At 38.6% G+C, this 23,153-nt stretch overlaps 1 protein-coding gene across 1 annotated transcript in view; it reads left to right on the top strand.

Annotated features, from left to right (window-relative positions):
* The first annotated feature begins 403 nt into the window (after positions 1–403).
* Positions 404–23,153, top strand: part of phactr4a (phosphatase and actin regulator 4a) — a 28,402-nt gene continuing 5,652 nt past the window's right edge. Inside the window, 9 exon segments of the mRNA XM_058753022.1 lie at positions 404–810; positions 5,690–5,842; positions 6,067–6,147; positions 7,023–7,958; positions 9,795–10,310; positions 10,313–10,357; positions 18,301–18,432; positions 19,959–20,454; positions 22,823–23,076. Of these exon segments, the coding sequence (XP_058609005.1) occupies positions 756–810; positions 5,690–5,842; positions 6,067–6,147; positions 7,023–7,958; positions 9,795–10,310; positions 10,313–10,357; positions 18,301–18,432; positions 19,959–20,454; positions 22,823–23,076 (2,668 nt within the window). The 5' untranslated portion in view covers positions 404–755.

Below are 23,153 nucleotides of genomic sequence, written 5' to 3' on the forward strand. Positions count from 1 at the left end.
CTTTGCTAAATACAATGTTCTATTCACAACATGTAAAGTATGACTTTGCATATTCTCATTAGATGTTACTGGGCAGTAGACGTGACTATGACTATACCAACTACATTACCGCATTGTGTTGCTTAATTTAATTTCTCATCACCATAATTGTCTGGAATTTTTCATCCCATTTGGTTACGCCAAGCTCTTCAGCATCAGTGTAAGTATACTGCAATCAGTCTTCATTTCACTCCCACACACGCGTCAGTAATCAGCTTGTGCCGCCACCTCACTATCTGTCTCCCTCCCTGTAACCTGAGCCCTCTGTGATGTCACTTCCTGCCAGTCAAGCGCTCCACCTCAGCCCCTACTCGTGTTGCAACCACTCTCAGGTTACACTGCACCGTCTAATGCATTTTGGGAAATGAAGGTGTGTAGCAACCTAAGGTCAAGACCCTAAAGCCCAGCTCCCATCTCCTCCGGTCTCCGGCACCGGGAATGAGCGGCATCCCAGCCAGCTGACGTGCTTCAGACGAGCGGCGTGTGTTATTTATGAAGTCAAGGCTGCTGGGAGGGAGGGACCTTCAGGAGTTGTTGACTCAGAGCGAGTGAGCCACCAAAACAGAAGTTGTGAAGTAAGAAGGAGGGACAAATGAACGGGGCGAGCGCAAGCTTCGACATCTAGGATTACAGAGAATAGTGGAACTGTGTTTGCCCTCCCTGCCGCGGGCCCCGGGACAGGCAGAGGACGGGACGAAGGGGTACAGAGCAAGATTATGGGACAGGGAGTCAGCACTCAGACTTTACACCCGAACCCTGCCTACATTACAGGTGAGTCACTTCAGACGGGACGAGTATGAAGATGATGGGATGCATTTAACGTGCTTTCTCACGGTTTGTTTGAAAGCCAGACCTATTTTGCTTTTACCGCTGGAGGGGATCTGGTCTTATTGCTTATGCGTACTCATGCCAACTGCATTAGTCTGAGCGATCGCAGGTGTACGCTTATCGACGTGAAGGCAGGAGTAAGAGACAGGCATGGGCAGGTGGGGTGAATTGATGGAATGTAGTGATTGTGCAATCGGACATTCTCATGTTTCTGTCAAGCACGCTTCCTCTTGGATTAGACCTTACTGATGATATGAGAACGTGTAGCTCTTTATAGCAGTTTCTACATTGCATCTTTTTAATCATGTCTGACCATATGTTTGGTGCGGGAGTTGTGTGCAGCAGCGTTGAAGGAGAAAACCTGTTTGTGCTGTCTGTTGATTCAAGCTGACTCAAGTGGTTTCTTGTTGATGCCGTTTCCAGCTCTGAAAATCTCAAGCCAACACACAGCCTTGTCTTTCTTGTACTGCGTCAAAACACTGATTAGAGGGCTGTGAAGCTCATTCATAAAACAATTCATACCTAAATGCATTGAAACTTGAAAACATAAGCTTGTATAATAATGCTTTCATGAATGATTTGCAGAAATTAAGTTCTGAATTATTATGCTGTTGCTGCTGTATGGTGTATATACAAAATTTCAATGCGCCAGTTCTTCCCAAAAGAATAAAAACACTCAATACTTAAAATTAATTTGCTGTGTATCCAAAAAAGATTCCACGCAGAGATACTATCAATCTTCTTTTTATTATTGCTACAAAGTGCACAAAAATAAAGTGCTCAGTGTATTTTAAAATCATTTACAACCAGCTCACATTGAATTGCGCTCAACTTCATCTTAGTGTTGAATGAATTGGAAATCAAGTTTACTTTTTTCTCTATTTTGATGGGACTGATGAGCTATTATGCTGCTTGATTTAAATTGATTCAAATCAACCAGTTATATCTGAGAGTCGATAACTATAGGCGACACTTGCACAGTCACAGAGTTAAATGTGTGTACTGAGGTTGTGTGACAATGTAGTGTTCTACTGTTTGGCATGTTTACCATTGCCTAGTGTGCACAGGATCAGATGTTTTTTTTTGTTTTGTTTTTAAAAAAATATTTTAATGGTCGCAGCATTCCATTCCGAATATAACTGATCAATTACATCCAACAGTCAGCATTATAAATGTATTTTTGTCAAAATTAAAGATTGTTTTTAAAGATTTTATAATATAAATAATATAATTGTATAAAACATTTTCTTTCTGTGTGTATATATTTATAATTTGGTTTGTTTGTACACTACTAAGTGTAGGGTCAGTACGATTTTTTTGGTAACACTTTATTTTAGGGTCTCTTAACTAGTTGCTTATTAGCATGCATATTACTAGAATATTAGCCATTTATTAGTACTAATTAAGCACATATTAATGTCTTATTCTACATGACCTTATTCTAACAGTTAATAGTGAATAAGTGTTCCCTATTCTAAAGTGTTACCGATTTATTTATTTGTATTATTATTTTATTCAGCAAGGATGCGTTCAATTGATCAAACGTGATGGCAAATGCATTTACAAAACATTTTTATTTAAAATAAATGCTTTTTTAAAAACTTTCTATTGATCAAAGTTTGCAAAAAACAAAATCACAACTGAAAGAAGCACAACTGTTTTCAACATTGATAATAATGAGAAGTTTCAGACAATCACCTTCTGATGACTTATGTTGTTTTAAGGTGTTGCCGCGAATCTTCTGTTTGTTCTCTAATCAAACTGCATCACGTGCCGTACTCTTTTCTCACTTAACGTTTGATCATTGTAGTAGCGCGATCAGTTCTTCCATTGACTCTTAACCTCTGTGTTTATTTACACGCACTGTGTCCTCGACGTCCGTGTGTGATGTCCTCTACCATTATCATAGCTGTACGTTACACTCAGTGAGTTCAGGCCGTCGAGTCTGATCCGATTCTCACGTATGTCACTGATATGAGAGGAATGCGCAGCCTTCCTGAAACAAAGAGCTCATTGAGGCTGAGGCAGTGCTTCCTAGAAACATTGATTGTGTGTGTGTTTGTCAGGTGAAGATCAGTGCTTGGCGTTGTTGGGTTAATCATGGCCTGTGCTTTGATAGTGTCACGTTCACTATCATTACTTTCTTATTCTGTTTTTATCAAGGTTGTGGTGTCATGACAATGAGCCAACTTGTTTTCTCTTGTCACTGTGCCCTTCTTTTTTTCCAAACAACACGAGGACAGTGCGTTTTCCCAGTAAGCATCCCAGTTTCCCAGTAAGAGTCTGTTTTTGGATGCCATGTCACTGACCAGTCAGAAGTGAGCTTTCATCATATAATTGAGTGAGTTGTAGGGCTGAATGATTATGTACATTTTCACAGAATTTTCATAAAACAATATGCGATTACACACACCTTTTCACCATCACAGCTAGACTTTCATCAGAGGAGTTTGTAGTTTTTGACTTGAGGGTGTTTTCGTAAATCATCTTTAAAGGTTTTTCCACTTAGGTTTTAGGTTTTTCTAAAATGTTTTTGTGGAAAAATCCCATTTGAGTGAAGTAAACTAGGTCTGTGTGCTGTCAAACCCTTGCCAAATCAGTTAAGAGCATCTAGGCCAACGGAGCTGCCAAAACCCATAAACATTCCAAAGCGCCCCGTGTGTCATACACAACCTGCCTTGTCTTGTGTCTTCAGACCAGTTTAACGGTCTCATTATTCATGCTAAATAGACATCATCTGCACAGTGAATAGCACAGCCTTCTCTTTCCTATGTTACAACATCCTAGCATTTGTTCAAACAAGGGAAACATGGCATGTACTGTGAAATCTATGGAGCAAGCAAAGAGAAAACAAGAACGTTTTTGTATTTTTCCCTTTACTCAAAAACACATCTAGTTATGCTTAATTTTACAATTTACTATCCAAATTCAGTCCCATGCAAAAACATGCTTGGTACTAGAAATTAATTGTCCAGTTACGTAGTGCAAAACAAGCTGATTAAGTTGACTTTAATTTTATAGATTTAAGCGGATTAAACTTAAATGTTTTATCACAATTAAATTAAGACCAGACATGACGGCAAGTTAAAAGAAGTTGTGATATTGTGGCCACAAATTGGCCTAAAACAAAACACATTAATATAATGTGCCACAAATTAATTACTCATGGGAATATTATTATTATTATTAGTAGTAGTAGTAGTATGTTCAGGGCTCTGTATGAATCTCTATGATTTAGGAACTCTGACCCAACAAACAAAACAAGTCTGAAAACTGCTAATGTCTTGAAACTTCATTTCTGAAATTGTTTTATCAGTATCCTGATGCAATGCTGGACTCCCTTTACTGTTTCTGTTTAGAAACTAAAGGTCTAAAGACCGTTATTATTTTATTTTATAGAACTTAACTTGTATTCAGCTCTCTGTTTTGCTAGCTAATCATGTTAACCCAACGTTAATTAACAGGATCTGTGGTTAGTGCTGATCTTTATATGCTGGTTAAATCTGTACTGTCACCAGCTGAATGTCTGAAATGCACATTAAAGGGTTGCACCTCTCAGATTCCTGCGGGATGTTGTGAAACACTGTGAAACTGGCCTGGTGGCTTGATGTGCCATGATTAGGTCTGGTTATGGTATTATTTACAGAAGCACTTTATACATTCCATAATGTGGCCTGTGCTTATGACTACAGGTAGAGGGTTTAGTAGCAACAAGATTTGTGAAAATCGGCTGGGTGTCACTGTGTGTAAACTGTTTGGTGGTTTGTAAATCACACTGAGCTCATGGCTTGTTTAAGAGTTTCAGTATCCATATAACTGTCCTGAATCAACGCCCACTGTTGTTACATGTGAGTCATGAGGCTGTTGAAAGAGTTGTAATTGTTTTCTCAATCTATTTTGGCAAAATATTACACTGTTATCGGACAGACTGTAAATGTTTATGCAATTACAGTCACTGTGGCAAGTATGTACTGAGTCTTATCATAAGAAACCGAGTATGCTTTCTTTTTCTCTCGCTGTGAATGTGTAGCAGTGCGGTGGGTGTGTTGTGTTACTCAGGTTTCTGAAGAGAGTCAGTGGCCGGTCAATGTGCTGGTGTTATTATTATTTTCACACATGCGACCCTTGACCACAAAACCAGTCTTAAGTCGCTGGGGTATATTTGTAGCAATAGCCAAAAATACATTGTGTGGGTCAAAATTATTGATTTTTCTTTTATGCCAAAAATCATTAGGATATTAAGTAAAAATCATGTTCTATTAAGATATTTTGTAGATTTCTTCCTGTAAATGTATCAAACTTAATTTTTGATTAGTAATATGCATTGCTAAGAACTTCACAGCTTTAAAGGCGATTTTTCTTAATATTTCTATTTTTTTTGCACCCTCAGATTCTAGATTTTCAAATAGTTGTATCTCAGCCAAATATTGTCCGATCCTCACAAACCATACATCAATGGAAAGTTTATTTATTCAGCTTTCAGATGATGTACAAATCTCAATTTGAAAAATTGGACCCTTATGACTGGTTTTGTGGTTCAGGGTCACGTAGATCAATGTAACGTCTCACTGTTATTGATGCTTTGCAAAGTTACTTACAAAGTAGAATGTCTAAAGTGGACTATCGAACTAAAGTGTTACCAGTTAACGTTTCTACATTATATTTATTAGTAGCTGTGGTCAAGTTGATGTCCAAATGGCATAAATGTACAGTAAAAATCATGCAGTTATTTAATGGCATGTAATCAAACAAGTAATGCATGATAAAAATAGAAAACAGGCCTGGAACCAACTACTCTCTCTTTCCTCCTGCTCCTCCCCAGATGATGAAGTGGATCACAGTGATGGAGCACCTCCAGGAGCAGGAACCTCTTTGGCAAAGGGCAAGAGCAAGTTCCCCAGCCTGGGCAAGATCTTCAAACCCTGGAAGTGGAGGAAGAAGAGAAGCAGTGACAAGTTCAAGGAAACGTCAGAAGGTCTGTCGTTTACTGACTCTCAAACTACACTAATCGAATACAGTCATATTATAATGCTGATTCTGTTGAAAACTGAATTCTGATATGAACGTTTTTTGGAAGTTACAGCAATACGTTTTGATTTGTTATTAATGAAACTAGGATTAAGGATTCTCTTGAACTCAGTGTCTTTCAAAACCAGTGGCTTAAGTGATTGTGTGTCTAATGTATTTCTGAATGATCAGTGTTGGAGAGGAAGATATCGATGAGGAAGCCCAGAGAGGAGCTGATAGAGCGAGGATTACTGAAGGACGTCCCAGAGAATGGTACGGCAACCTAGCATGGTCATGTGTCTCATTGTTTTGAACTTAATTGCTTGAAAGGTTTTGTGAGATTCATTCCATCATAAACGGAGCATATTTGTATGTATCATCATGTGCTGAATTGTCATTAACATCACAATGCAAAAACAGTAAAAGTAAGATCATAAAGAGTTTTTGCATTGTGACATTATTTTAATGACAATTCAGCACATGATACATAAAAATATGCTGTGGATTTTTTTTTCTCAGGATTCTTTTTCTTTATGGTGGTAATTCTCTGACTTTTCCATATTGAAAATACATAGCTGCAGTGTGGTGTTTAAAACTGGTTCACAGTCGATGAAGAGCAGGAATAGTAAAGTCAGTGAGACAGTCCAACATCAGAAAAGAAATGTCACAGCAAGGGGGCATGTTAATGTTTTTGGTTTAAAAATTGAGAACTATTTATTTATTTATTTAAAGATATGCGCAGATAAATCATTTATAATAAACGCTTAAAGCTTTCAATTAAAACCAAGAAACCAAGTCCATTTTGATTTTATGGTGACTTTTAAATCATGATTTTTAGTCCTGGAGAAGCCAATGATAAAGTCTTAAAATATATAAGAATAGTCATGGAAAAATCTGTAGAGAAAATACATTTTTCTAGAACATTATACTGGCTAATAACATGATCTTAAATGAAACTAAATTTTCTTTGACCTTTTCATAATCCTGGAAAAGTCATGGAAATTGGTCAAAATGTGTAAAACCCTCTTCTGAGCATCTGTAATATTAAGTTTAGCATCATTTTATACTTTTAGTATCCAGCCTGGCACATTGTTTGTCTTTGTTCTGTTGTATTCTGTCTCAAAATCCATTATCCACATCTGTTTCAGAGAGTAATGACGTGAATCACAAAGCTCCTCCAGTGAAGAACGGCCACACTGCTCCAGTGCCTGGAGAGCGCAGGTCAGACACAGGGTCAGAGGTCAAGGCACCATCTTCACGGCCACAAGGAGAAGAACAGAGGAACAGCCTCGCACCCGAACCGGAGCGGCGCAACCGAGCGCCCTCCGACGTCAGTCGCAACCGTCAGCCGCTGGACGTGGATGCTCGGACGCGGTTACTGCCTGAAACAGACCGACGCAGCCGACTGGAGTCAGACGTGGAGAGACGAGCAGGATCTTTACCGAGAGAAAGACAAGGACAGGAGGAGGGACGGTATCGGCGGGAGGAAAGAGATGAGAAAGCGAGTAGGGACAGAGAACGACGGGATAGAAAAGACGACAGGGAAGTAAAAGGTGAACGTAGAGATGACAGAGACAGACGAGAAAGGAAGCCGGATAAAGATGACTGGCATGGTAAAGGTGAGCGAGATGAGCGTGAGAAAGAGAGGAGGAATGACAGAGAAAAGCGGGAAGAGAAAGACTGGAGAGAAAACAGGGACAGGAAACAGCCACGAGACCGGAAAGAGGATCACGAAAGACGGGATGAGCCAGAGAGGGTAGACGAGCGAGAGCGAGAGCGAGAGCGAGAGCGAAAGGAGCAGAATGAGAAGAGGGAAGACAGGGAAAGAAGAGAGGAACGGGATAGACGCGAGGAGAGAGACAGAAAAGATGAGAGAGAAAGGAGAGATGTCAGGAGGCCAGAACCCCTGAAACAGGTGTCTGACGGGAAACTCTTCCGGCCTCAGTCAGAACAGGACATGCGGCCCATTCTTCAGAAGAGCCCGTCTGACATTGGACCGAAAGTCCGGCCGGTTTCAGAGGCCATCCAGAGCAGCACACTGCCACGATACACACCTGCAGAAGAGGAAACAAGGGCGCGGACAGGTAAAACACTAACCCAGCTCTCTTCATCTCATTTGTGGGCTCATAAAATGCAATAAAGGCATCGCTCAAAACCGTGAGGCTTACTAGACGTTTTAATATTCACATATATCTAGGGCTAGATAAATTATTAAAGAATATACTTTTGCGCTGGAAAATAGAATACAATTTGACAAGTCATTTCAGTTGGAATCACGCTATGAAATATTTCCCCATTTTTTTTCCAGTTGCTAAAATGAAATGTATTTATTTTATATAATATTTGTGACCCTGGACCACAAAACCAGTCATAAGAGTCCATTTTTTGAAATTGAGATTTATACATCATCTGAAAGCTGAATAAATAAGCTTTCCATTGATGTATGGTTTGTTAGGACAATATTTGGCTGAGATACAACTATTTGAAAATCTGGAATCTGAGGGTGCAAAAAATCTAAATATTGAGAAAATCGCCTTTAAAGTTGTCCAAATGAAGTTCTTAGCAATGCATATTACTGATCAAAAATGAAGTTTTGATATATTTAAGGTAGGAAATTTAAAAATATCTTCATGGAACATGATCTTTACTTAATATCCTAATGATTTTTGACATAAAAGAGAAATTGATAATTTTGACCCATACTATGTATTGTTGTCTATTTCTACAAATATACCCGTGCTACTTGTGACTAGTTTTGTGGTCCAGGGTCACATTTAATAAATTAGAAATAAATAATTTGAAAGTGAATACATATAAAAAATAATTTGAACTTGATGAAAAATAAATCTGTACAATAAATATATGGATTGATCGCTTTGCCGATATATCGGTCAACCACTATTCAAGTCGACCATCGAAATTCACCATGTTGATTACCAGAAAGTTGCTTGATTGAAAGTGGCTTCTATGTGAGCTGTGATTCATGCGTCGATCATTGACAATGGACCTTTTTTGCCTGTTGAAAAAACAATAGTTAGAGAATTGGTTTCATTTTGAAACAAAGCTACTTTTAATTAAGTGTTTTAATAAACCAGCCACTCCAGTTGTTTTTAAAGAGTTTAAATGCAAAATTGCAATTATTGTTTATTTGTATAGGCCCAGAAGTTCAATATCGGTGTGTCCCTAGTATTGACAATCTAAGATCAAAACTGAAAGTTTTTTTTTGTGAATTTTTTTTTTTTTATATTATTCAAAATAACCCTGGACCTACAGTATAGGTTTGTAACAAGAACATTTAAACTAATTGGTATCATATTTTCATAACTTTTTTAAATATTGCCTGCCACCTCTTATTAGCTCTTTAGCCTGTCTGTCAAATGAATGGGATCATAATAGACTTTAGTGTGGTATCCATCAAAGTTGCTATCAGGAGACACTTACAGTAGTGTCACAAATACATTTGCTTAAGCTCTTTAAGGCAGCTTATATCAGGTTCTTGAGAGACAGCTTAGCTGTACACCCTCTATTTCAAGAGTTTGAGTGCTGATCAAACAGTTCGTGCAGTTGAATTGCTAGATCTGCGGACCTTCACTATGCACATTTTGCTCATGGCACAGCGATGGTAAAGACCCCATGAAACAGCTGGATTCCTGTATTGGCTATTGAAGGATATGTCGATCGTGTATCCCTTAGTATACCTTTTAAAAGTTATTTTTGTCAACTTTAGGCATATAGATGCCCTCAAAACACAATACTGCCATTTTAACTTCATGGGGTCTTTAACGTGCTCCACTGTCACTCTGTTCACATGCCATGCTTGATTTACTCATGCCTGCTGCTGTGATTGTGCTGTGCACCTGTGTGTGTTTTGTTATTTGTGTTTATGTATGTTTGTGCATGTGTCTTGTGCTCACCATTAGGATCAGTGGGTGTTCGGTTTGTTCCTGAGCCCAAACCTGCACCAAGTGCCTCCACTAAAGACTCCCAGCCGCCCTCTAAACAGGCCATTCTCCCTCCCAAATGGCTGATGGCTTCTTCCTCCTCCTCCACTGAGACTGCTCCAGTCCCATCCTCCTCCTCTTCATCATCATCGTCAACTTCTTCATCCTCATCCTCTGCTCCCCCCATTGCTAAGCCTCCTCCTCGGACTGTGTCTTTAAATGTAGACGACTCCTCCCGAAGTAATCCCATTCCTCCCATAACAGCAGGAGATCATGAAGCTCTGCCCACTGTGCCTGCTCACTCAACTCCGCCCACTGTTCCTGCTCACTCAACTCCGCCCACTGTTCCTGCCCACTCTACCCCTCCCACTCTTCCTGCCCACTCTACCCCTCCCACTCTTCCTGCCCACTCTACCCCTCCCACTCTTCCTGCCCACTCGACTCCGCCCACTGTCCCCGCTCACTCCAACCCTCCTGCCACTAAACAGCCGCCAGTGCCCCTCCCAAACCCGCCCATCACAACAGCAACATTGCACTTCAAGGTGAGTCGGCATTCGTCCTGTCTGCTTTCACCCCAAAACTGCAACTGTGAAGTATATGTGGCTTCATGCTGCTTTCTTGAGTAGACTCCGCTGTGCATGACCTGTTCAAAGTGTGGTAACCTAGCAGTTTTCCCACGCCCATGGAAAACCTGGATCTATCAGCTGGGGTTTAAAATGGTGATTTCAAAGCCTGGAAATATCAGAGGGATTTAATACAATCTTTCTATAGTCATTATGCCAGTTTTTCTATGATTCTGGTTATGCTTGGCTCTAAAATATTTTACTAGACTTCTAAAATCATTATTCAGTAGGATATTTTTTAATCCTTAAATTATGAATTATGAACTATAAAAATTATGGAAAATACTTGTTTCAAAGGTGTGTGGGAACTGTATCTTAAGTAACTGGTGCCAGATTCACAAAGCACTTAAGAAAAATGTTTCTAATAAGGTCATCGAAATATTCCTGAGTGCAATTCTTGAAAAATTCTTAAGTTATCAAATATTTTCTCAGTAATGTCACATTGTTTTCCTAAGAAGCAAATGATTGTTTTGTGATTGTTGCTGAAGACTTACTGATCAAGTCCATACATCTCAAAGGCCATCTTTTGCGCTGCCTTCAGATTACCGCAATAATCATATTAAGCCTGCACACTATTTACGTTGTGTCATAAATCCCAGGATATGCCACTATTGTCTGCACAAACATATTTTGTGTTACATGTATATTATGGAGACAGATTTAATGTGCTTCTTATGTCTTCTGCATGCTTTTTTTTCAGTGGCTTTCAAAAAGTGGGGACAAAATTGACTTTGAAGCGGTGGGGACATGTCTCACCTGCAAATTAAGTGTGAATGTGTTGTATGTTTGCGTGTGTGTGCATTAATAGAGTGAGCGCATCCTGTATATGAGCTCTCTACTAATTATAAAATTAAAAACAAGGTCCCTATTTGAGTTATTTCTGTAGAGTTGTCTCTACAGAAAGTCAAATCAGGCATACTCATAATGACTGATCATTGTTTACATGACCAACTATTGGTGTCACTTCAGAGTACTCGTGTACTGCCATTCTTAGTAATAGTAATATTTATTATATGTAGCTAGTGTTGTGTTGTAATGCTTAATATTTTAAACCACCCCAAATATTCTTTAAACATTTTACCTTTAGCGGGTTTAAGACCTGTTGAAGGTTATCCTGACTTTAAGAGGATTTAGTTATTTTTAAGAATATTCTTTTTTAGGATTTCAAATTTTGTCTTTACAGCAATCTTAAGAAAAAAGGTAAGAGCAGTGCTCTTGGGAAAACAAATATTCTAAAACATTATTCTTTTCTTAAGAATGATTTGTGACTCCAGTTCTGGGCTGTTCTGTTCAGTACCCAGTCATGCAGCACTGCACTGTAAGCAGCTGAGTCTGGACCAATACCATATATAGTGTACATGTCCCTGACTGTTGTACATTGTCTTCCTCATGGATTGCCATTCTGTAGATAGTTTTCCATGCACCACCTGCCTGTGTGGTCATACTGTTCTTTCATTGTATCAGTAATCGGTTATATTGTGTACTATTCCGCACTGTGTTGATTTGACTCAGTACAGATTCATATTTAATTCATATTTAATCAGCAGAGCTTCATTTTACTGGTGATACAACCTTCATTCATTCATGACAGAGACATACATGATTTAGATTGGACATTACATTACTATGTAACTCAGACTTATGCAGTTATGCTTACAGCTGTTTTGTTTATATCCAAATTCTCTATCGAATAAAAGCATACTGGTAACACTTTACATTTAAGGTTCAATTTGTTAACATTATTCAATGTATTAAATATAATGAACTATACACTAAACTAGATTAAAGTTCATTTATATTTTTTTTTATAATTGTTTATTCATAATACATCTTTAATTTATTCAGCTTGTTAACACTATTAGTGTATGTAAAAATTAACATTAAAGGTGCTGTATGTAGGATTTTGACTCTACTAAAGCATTAAAATGCCATAATATGTTTGCAGATATTTAAGAAACATGCTAAGTTAACATACTTGTTTATCTGAAAAACAATTCTACAGTCAGTTATTCTCCTTTGAAAATGTGCATTCCGGCCCGGAATGTCTGTGTTTGTTATGGTTTGTGAAACCCGCCCACTGCCAGTTTACCCAATTGTATTTCGGCACCCCGGGATGCCAGTTGGCGGAAAACACAGCGTATTTAATTTCATTCATTGGCATGTGCGCTCGTTCCTGTTGGTGTTGTTAATCTGGCAACCTGCGTGTGTGTCAAGTCTGAGGAGGAGGGGCCGGGTGAAAAAAACCATCTCCGATATTTTGAATTTGGACTGCAATACCCAGTGCAACCACTGGGTGTCAATCCTACATGCAGCACCTTTAAACTAAATGAATAAATGCTGTAAAATATTATTCATTGTCATATTGCATTACTTTTAATCCATGAAACCTTATTGAAAAGTGTTACGTACATATTACATTGGCTATATCACATCCTGATTTAATTATTCAGGACTTTTGATAACCTTCACAAAAACTAATGTACACTAGCTTTCATGGGTAATATAACAGTCCCATAGCAGTGGTAAAAATCCTATTTGTTATAACAGTGGGTTGTAGTTCATCATTCAATTTCTTACTCATTCATAATGTAGATATTTCTATGGCATTGGGCAAAGAGTATGAACTGATAGTTGTCAACATTGAGGTGCATTATGGATGAAGGTCAGCTACACGCAATAATCATGTCACTTTCATTTATTTTTTTAATTGCTGCTTACAATTATTTTTTTATTTTTTTTATGGGACGTGTGTTTGTAATGTATAGGACAGTGAAGAGAAAAGGAAAGTAGAGGAAAAGAGAGGGGGAATGCTTTGTCCACACAGGCATCACAGCTGTACATATTATGAAATCTTTTTTTCTTAATTTTTCTCTGATTAGAATCAAGTCGGTTAGTAACAGTTGAAGGCTTGTGTGTTTAGTGAATCAGGTGTGTTAGTGTCTGCTGCTCCCTCCCTCTGAAGCAGAGAGGCAGATGAGCGCTCCATTGAGATGGGCAGGCTGAGACATGTCTCTGTGCTGTTTGTGCTGCTCTGCTGGCACACTGTTCACTGAGCAGCTTCATATCTCACACACACACACACACACACACACACACCTACCTGTCTGGCCCCGGCTCCAGCCACTTCAGAGGAAACACAGACAGCTACACTGAAACACAATGTTTGTTGTCTGACAGGTTTTAAATGTACCGTTTCTCAACAAATCATACAAAAATGGCCAAAGTAATTGCACCTGGGCAAGGGATGGGAAAAAAGTATGTGTGTGTAATGTTCCTGTAGGACTGTAGTGTGTCTGTTTGTCCTACATAGCAGCTGATGCTCTGTCTGCTCACAGACATGAGAACTCCCTGTACTTTTGTCCTTAGCTTTTTTTTTGTTGTTATTAGTACAATAGAGCAAAACAGAGACCGCCCACTTTTCTAGCCACCTGGGTTCCAGTTATATTTTTCCCATTCATTTTCTCCAAAGACATTTCAGAAAATCCTTCTGTCAAGTCACCTTTATTTATATAGCGCTTTTACAATGCAGATTGTGTCAAAGCACTTAACAGTATCAAATTGGAGGATAGAGTGTCAGTAATGTATAATGATAAGATTAAACACTCAATTTTCAGTTAAAGGCATTTCATTATTGAATTCAGAGATGTCATTGTCTAGCTCAGTTTAGTTTAAATAGTAGCTGTGCAATCAAATCGGCGATAATCGCTAGAAATTAAGTGTCCCCAACTGAGCAAGCCAGAGGCGACAGCGGCAAGGAACCAAAACTCCTCTGTGACAGAATGGAGAAAAACCTTGGGAGAAACCAGGCTCAGTCGGGGCCAGTTCTCCTCTGACCAGACGAAACCCGCAGTTCAAAAGTTTATATTTCTATTTTAATTTTGTTGCAATTTCTAACAATAGTAGTATTATGTAGTTAGGTATTTTATTATATTTTAGTTATTTTGTTATTTTTGGTTGATATATCTAGGATATATCTCTGGGGTCATCTGGGTGTCCTGGTCTCCGCTGACGATCAGGGCTGTAGACATCATCTCTTGGTGCTGATCCACCATCTGATCGGATACGGACTGAGAAACAGACTAGGAAAGAAACAAACAAATATTAGCGTAGATGCCATTCAACTGACGATGTAACGAGTACATCGTGTGTTATGGGGAGTGTTCCCGGTTCCGTTGATCTAATTAATGCAGCCTAACAACTTTAACGGATTTGAATAATAGAAGCGTGTGCGTTATGTGTAAGCCAGGCTAAAAGATGGGTCTTTAATCTAGATTTAAACTGACAGAGTGTGTCTGCCTCCCGAACAGTGTTAGGTAGACTGTTCCAGAGTTTGGGTGCTAAATAGGAATAGGATCTGCCGCCCGCAGTCGATTTTGATATTCTAGGTATTATCAAACGGCCAGAGTTTTGAGAACGCAGCGGACGTGGAGGACTATAATGCGATAAGAGCTCACTCAAGTACTGAGGAGCTAAACCATTCAGGGCTTTATAAGTAATTAACAAGATTTTAAAATCTATCCGATGCTTGATAGGGAGCCAGTGCAGTGTTGACAGAACCGTCAAGAATTCTTAGCCATGAACCAAATGATGGATGAAAGTAACCTGGCATGAAAGTAACCACCTTTTATATTTGGTTAATTTGTTTAATTATCAGTGAGTTCAGCCCATAATATACTTTTTTACACTTTACTATTTTTTGTTTTGTTTTGTTTTGTTTTATGTGTGTTTAATCTGTATGTGAAACTTTTTGTGCTGCCATTTTGGCCAGGACTCCCTGGTAGAAGAGATTTATATCTCAATGGGATAATTCCTGGTAAAATAAAGGATAAATAAAATAAAATAAATACATTTGCTGCATTAATATGCGGTTGGTTTTCTATAGTTTGTTCCAGTAGATTTTGCGAACTGAATTAAAGTAGAAGAGAGCTCACACTGATGGTTGAAGGTGTCCTTGAGGGAAGATAACTTTAGACATGTCGTGGCCAGTGGCATGAGAGGCAGGCAGCAGCTGCCCAAGTGTCAGAAACACAGCACACACCATCCCTGTCCAACAAGATCCATTTATAGATGCCCCTAGATACCAGGACAATCCCATTTCAGTTCTCGTTCTAAAACAGTTGAGAGACTGAGATGATGAAAAATATTAAAGGGGTCATGAACATGATTATTTTTATTATTTTGTACTGGTCTCTGAGGTTCACTTATAATGTTATCAAGATTTTTACATCAAAAAAAAGCATCATAATTTAGAAGTAATAGGCTATTTTCTGTCCTGTTTTTAACCCCCCTCATCAGAACGCTGTTTTAATAGTCATTGCGGATTGTAGACTCTGAAGTAAACGCCCACTGCTATGATTGGCCAATAGTACGTTTGACAGTCTACATCCTTCACAGATGGACGCTGCTGTGATTCTGGTTAAAAATGCATAAATAATCAGTACGTACATATCAAACGATCTGTTTAACAGACAAAGCAATAGTGATTCCGTAATAAAAACAGTTACTCACACTTGCGACTAATATAACCGCACAGCGCATCGTCTTTTAGTTTTAATTTTTCTGAAAATCCTGCGTCGAACTGTGCCTTGTTTGTAAATGAATCTGCGGTAAAATGAAGTGAACAAAGGACCAAGTTCTTACTGAAGCTGTCTGGATCTTAATTAAAATTAAAGTTCATCCATTCTTTTCTAATATTATGATCAGAAGGAAGGCAATTCAAAGACTGTGTTTTTTTTTTTTTTTTTTTTTTTTTTTAAACTTGGCACTAAACAGCATCTTCTTGTAATTGAAAGGATCTTTATCATTTGGTTTCTGTGTAGACCTGCGTTTGCCTCTCTCCGTTATTTACACTACAGGTGTGAATTGGTGGGCGGGGCTAAACAGGCAGCGATGTAGAAGCAGGCATTGATCATCTTCTGTGGAGGTGGGGTTTAGCTGCACTATTACATCATAAAATGGCTCATTCCACAAGCTGTGGTTTTGGCAGACTGCCTTCAATATAAGTTGTTTTTAGAATAACGAGAGTTTTGAGTTCTGAAACTTACATGATGTTTTAATACTACAATGACCTCCTTATATGTCAAAAGATCAAGGGAATTTTGATTTCTCTGTTCATGACCCCTTTAAAACTGGGTGAGGCCATTGCCCTGGAAAGTTTTTGAAAATAAACACACATGGATACAGGTCCTTGAAAATTCCATATTATTGGAATTGTTATTTTGTGCGCTAATGTGTTATTTCGTCAACACTTTATGCATACTAGCTTGCTTGATTTACGTTGCACATTTATGCGTTACGTTAAGTGTTTCCCACGTGAGGTACTTTGTGTTGTTCGTTGCCATGACGTTCACACGCACACGAAACTACTAAGAAGGTACCTCAACGTTTCACAGACACACCGTGAAACATTGCAAAAGTAGGCTGAAATCACAGAAACGTGATGACTGGAAAATGCAAGTTTCAAGATATTTGGCTCAACAAAGAAGATTACAAAGAATGGCTTGCCAGAGATCCAAAGGATGTAATGTTGAATTGCTTTGCTTGTTAAGATAATGTAAAGCCACGAGGCAAGAAAAACTTAAAAGCATATTCATATCTTAAAACTTCTGGTTACATGAGCCTAAGCTCTTTTCAATAAAATCCATGTAAAAGTTAGTATCAGATCATTTTAGAATACAGTATAGTATGTTCCAAATATTATTTAATTTTATGCAAAACAGAAATACGACAAATATCAGATTTCTGTCATATGGCCAAAAATAAATGTGAAAAAAAAAAAAATAGCTTTTCTGCATAGTTGTGTTTGACACATGAAAACTGTAACAATGTATCTTACAAGGTGACGCGATGTAACCTTTGCTCTCACTTGAAATGTGTCCCCACATTAAGTCCTTGAATTTGAGGGTATTGGACCTGGAAAGTCCTTGAAAGGTCCTTGAATTTGAAGTTAACCAAGGTGTGGGAACCCTGTTTTAAAGGCTTTAAATTTGTTTTGTAGGTTTGACTTTACCACAATTTAAGTCACCAATATCCACCAGCTTAAAGCTGAAGTGTATCTTTATGGACCCCTGATAAAACCATTTGAGTTGCAAATAACCGTATGCGTCCTACTACTTTTCATTGTACTCTTGCTATTGGTTGAGTCACAGGCTGACATGTTGGGATGCTCTTTCTTAGAGTTTAAACTTGCTTACAAAAAAATAAAATTATAATTATTTACTCACCCTCATGTCTTTCCAAACCCTTAAGACTTTTGCTCATCTTCAAAGCATTTTAATGAAACCTGATTGATTTCCATTCCACCACTAAAAGTCTATTCTGCTAAAGCTTTGATATTTCAAATATTTCAGAAGGACACTGCAATAAAATCCAAATGAATTGAATGGTTTAATCCCAAGTTTGCTAAAGAGTTAATTTAGTCTTTTATTCACATAGTTATTGATGCAAGAACAAATTTGTTGGTTTTCGCACACCAAATGTTTGCGCTTACATTTACCATATTTGATGAGCTCTATGTATGCGTGTTGCTCAGCATTTACAGGTGAATAAAAGCCCAAATTAAATCTGTTCACCACATAAAGTGATCATATCTTTGGACGACTTGGATTAAACCACTTCAACTTTCAAAGGTGGGACAGAAATATGTCAGGTTTAATAATAAATATCTTCATTATAAAAGTCTAATGGGTTTGAAGTAACATGAGGGTGAGTAATTGACTGATTTTTCATTTCTGGGTGAACTATCCCTTTAAGCACTTGGAGGTTTTAATAGGTGTCACCTGTTGGACTGTACCAGAGTCCAACACTGCGTGTGATTGTTGTTTGAGATGCTAAAAACACATTTCCCTTCATCCACCCCAAAGCTTCAACGTTACAAAGATATTACAAAGCTCCACCACCTCAGTACTGGACGAGCTGGAGACGTCAGGCAGAGTCTGGTGTCTATCTCTCCCTGCCCACCTACCTCAGCCAAAGGGGCGCTCAGCTCTGCTCAGGTAGCCCTGGTGCCGTCCCGTCCCACACCAGCTGGCATGCATGCCCTAATGCTCTAATAACCTCACAGAGTTATGCTTGTTTTCTCACCCATACTCAAGATCTCCATGATCCTGCTTCAAATCACTGTGATTACTGAGAACTAATGAATGGAGTTCAGTTCGTCCTATTCAAAAGATATGATAATTATAGGTAACCATGATTGAGGATTAACAGAATAACCGGTCTGGATGACGTCTGAAAATGTACATTTATACTAACATTTCACCCTCTTGGAGAAATTGTCACTGAACAGCAGGTAATGAGTGGCAGTGTTCAGTGTCTAACATTTGAGTTTTTGACATGGAACTGGCCTTCACGTAAGATTAAGATTTTTGACATTTAGCCCAGAAACATACTTTACTCAAGTGTGCAATCTCAGAAATTAAAGCTTGGCCAACATCATGTTGCAAGTGAATACTTAACTTGCACTGTCACAGTACTCAAGTTAGGAGTTATTTTCTTCATGTCTGTGTATTAACATGGTATTAAGAAACTAATTAGGGAACATATTAGATTTTATGTTTCATTTTAACTAACTTGCTCAGAAAGATTCTCTTCAAACTGTTGCTCTGCCATGACAGTAGTTGGCCTGATAAAGAAAAACGTCCATTGAAGTAGAATGTTTAAGGCCCGTTCACACCTAAAACAATAACTAATGACAACTGTATACACCAGTAGATGTATATTATTTTCTTTTTACTATAAGCACACACTGCAGTTTTGTTGTTTCACTGTAGCGGTGGTGTACCGCTATAAATGTTCTGGCTCTTTAAAGTTGTGTGGATTCTGATTGGCTGTCAAGGTTGTTATCATTCATCTGGCGAAAAAAAAAATGTTCTGAAAGTGATTCAGATGATATTATTGCTCTCTGCTGTTGTTATAGTTGTGATGTGGACTTCCCAATTATTAACAATTATTAAAATTTTATAGTCATTACATTCATCATCCTCAGTGTGAACAGGTCCTACATCGTCTCTTGTGGCAGCATTCAGAATGTAACTCATTTCTAGCTTATGTTCGCGAACTTGCATAGAGTGGTATGTTTTAGATCTTAATATTGAAACTCTTCATTTCAAGGAAAAGATCTTGGAGCGCTCCTTGTTTAGTGATCCCAGAAGGTGCTCTGTGGTTGGGTTCAAAAATATATCTATAGAAAACTGGATCCAAGGCACTACTTCCCGTTCCAAAATGTTAAAAAGCCTTTATTCAAACATGTCTCATTAACATAAAAAAAAATAGGTAAAACACTGCACACTCTGAAACTCTTCATATTTACGATATTATCTGTAGAATCTATTATCTTAGAATATCAAATCTCTCCCCATCCTGTACTAATACCCGTTTGATTAATTCCATGGCATGCAAATCAATGTTTAGGCATCCTAGCTTGGCACTTTTGTACAAACTAATTTGTTGTTGCCACATGTGCTTTAACCCTTGTTTCTATGTGAATTTAATTTTGATTGTATTTTGTTTATTTCTACAGTGGATCCCTCCCATGTCCTGGTCCCAGTCAAGCGATCTCCTCCCATTCCCCCAAAGAGGATGACTCCTGTGACCAAGCGCCACTCAGACGACTCTTCGGCCAATCACCCTGAGGCTCCGCCCCCAGGCCCCGCCTCCATTCCGGTTCCAGCCCCTGCTTCTGCCCCGCCCCCTGCCCAAGCAGACAACAGCAAAAACTCAGAAGCGCTCTCTCCTCCACCAACCCATATCCCTCCATCCCCTCACCGTGCCCAACCGCCCCCTGCGGTCCCACACGTGGAGCCGCCCAGCCCCACCACAGAGCCGCCCTCGCAGCCGCCCTTACCTCTGCACATACGCATCCAGAGAGCCTTGAACAGTCCTGGGCCGGTCCAGCCCAACCCGGAAGGATCCCAGCGAGCTCATTCGCTTCTGTTTGAGTCACCACCGGACTTTCTGGCTGACGCCCCAGGAGGGGGGCGATACTCTCTTCCAGTCACTATCGAACCTCTGCGACTGTGAGTGTGCAAATCAGTTCATCTCAGAACACAGTGTTCTCTGCTTTGGTACATTTATAAAAGATTGCTACTTTTTGCATCCCAAAAATAAATGTTGCCTAGTATTATGCCATGTATTATGTGAGCTGGGTAGATTACTTAAATTGTAATTCGTTACTGATTCCAAATTACATGACACAAATTGTAGTTAGTAACGTAATCCATTACTTTACACATTTTAGGTAATATAATTAGACTACATTATTACTTTTTGAGCTTTCTCATTTATCGCATGGATTTAAATAGGATTATCTTGTACCATATTAATCAAAATACAAAAATGAAGAAATTATATTCCATTCATTGTTGTTAGCCACATGGAGTGCATTAAAGGGGTCATATGATGCGATTTCAAGTTTTCGTTTCTCTTTGGAGTGTTAAAAGCTGTTTGTGCATAGATAAGATCCCTGAAGTTGCAAAGACTAAAGTCTAAAAACCAAAGAGATATTCTTTATAAAAGTTAAGACTCGACCACGCCCCCTAAAATGGCTCATTCAAACACGCCCCCCCACATGTCTATGTCACAGTTTGGGGAGATTTGCAAAACACCGCCTAAACGTATGCGTAATGAAAGAGGGCGGGACTTTTATTCTCGCTGTAGTATTGTTGCTGCCGCCGGCGCCATGTCCTGGAGACGCTGTGTTTCATTGTGAAAGCGAAACTACTTTGTTTGGGCTTCCAAAAGAGGACACAACTAGAAATCAGTGCTTAAGTTGTATTTACAACACTGTTCCAGAACAGTTCAACCCAAATATTAGAGTGTGTGCTGCACATTTTAATGGAGGACTATTTCCTGAACCTGGGAGTAGCCTGCCAGCTGCTCAAAGACTGTTTCTATAAAGTGGGGCAATTCCAACTTTGCAAGGACAGTCTGGCGCTTATGACTCACAGCCTGTAAGTACGTTTTCTTATTTAAAGAATTTGCCACTGACTATTCAAACGCGAGTTTTGAGTTGTATAGAGTTGTGCTTATCATTTCTCTGATCACAAATGCAGACATGGTAATGTTTATGTGGCGCGATGCAACGCAGTCATTATAATCAGTAATTATGTCCCTACTGGATGCAAAAAATGTCTCGTTTATAATTATATTATAGTTTTATTATTTTGTGTCATCGCAGCGGGACACAGCATCACAATACGGTAAGGGGTGTACCATTTCCGTCTCACGCTTGAGGTATTGGGCCAATCACAACGAACTGGATATCTGGCCAATCAGAGCATGCTTCGCTTCTCAGAACGATGAGCTTTGTAAAAATTGACGCGTTTCAGAAAGGCGGGGCATACAGGAGCAATAATGTACAGTATGTGGAAAATAATGTGGTTTTGAACCTTAATCCGCATAAACACCAAATACACAAAATAATGTTCTTTTTAGCAACATCATATGACCCCTTTAAACATTACATCAAGGTTCCCCAAACTGGGGTTTGTGAAGGAACTGCAGGGAGTTTGAGTTTAATGAAAAGCTAATAATTAATTAAATCATTAAAAATATTAAATTAAACAATCTTTTTAAAATCAATCATAATTTGAAAAAATAAATAAATAAATGAAATTGTATTTGTTTACCTGCATGTCATGTAATGTGACCATAACCAACATAAGAGAACTACGAACATGCAAATGTGATACTTCATTATTAAAATATTTATTTTAAAGTTTCAGGGGTAAATCTTTTTAATGAACGGGGATTAGATGACAAATGTTTGTGAATTTGTGGATTTGAATTTAATAACTTTTAATTTATTTTAATTTGTTTGAAAGACAAAAGCATTCCAAAGACATAGAAATACATGGTTAACCTATTGAGTGATAATTCAAATAAACATTATTAATGTGTTCATCATTAGTTGAAGCACTACTTAAACCTGAAATAATTTTTTGTAAATTCAGTGATCAAATGCTGTCTTCAACAAAACTGGAAGACTTTCTGACTATATCTAAGCAGTAGGCTCTTTTAGAAAGGAAAATTTAAAAGATGAAAGAGGAATTAGGGATAATCAATACATTATGAATAATTTATTGCTATTGTGTAAATAATATGTAATCATGTAATCCATAAAAAGTAACTAGTCTGATTACAAGTATTTTTAAATGTAATTTAATCTAATTACAAGTGCTTAATTTGTGGAATCTGATTACGTAATCCAGATTACATGCAGTCAGTTGCTACCCAGCTCTGTGTGTACTCTCTCTCTCTCTCTCTCTCTCTCTCTCTCTCTATATATATATATATATATATATATATATATATATATATAAAACCCTTAAAGGAATAGTTCACATGTATATGTTCACTGTGTCTATATGATTGTGTATTGTTTAGGCCTGAGGATGATGATTTTGACATTGAAGAAGAGCTGCAGAAGCTGCGGCCCGCCCCTCGGCCCACACGCCAGCACGAGCTGGAGCCGCGCAGCCGGCGCGGTCTGGTGGGAGACCCACGGGTCACTGTCATCCCTGAAGACACGGGACATGGAAACAGCGACAACGTGGAGAGCGAAGAGAGCGATTCTGATGGACCCATCAATTACAGAGATGACGATGAAGATGATGACGATGAGGAGGATGTTCCCACAAGTATGATCCTTTAATTCTGTCTGACCAGCCCTATGAGGGTTATTGAGGAATATTGTACCTGTCCTGCATAAAAAATT

Source organism: Onychostoma macrolepis, chromosome 19, assembly GCF_012432095.1.
Source record: "Onychostoma macrolepis isolate SWU-2019 chromosome 19, ASM1243209v1, whole genome shotgun sequence".
NCBI lineage: Eukaryota > Metazoa > Chordata > Actinopteri > Cypriniformes > Cyprinidae > Onychostoma > Onychostoma macrolepis.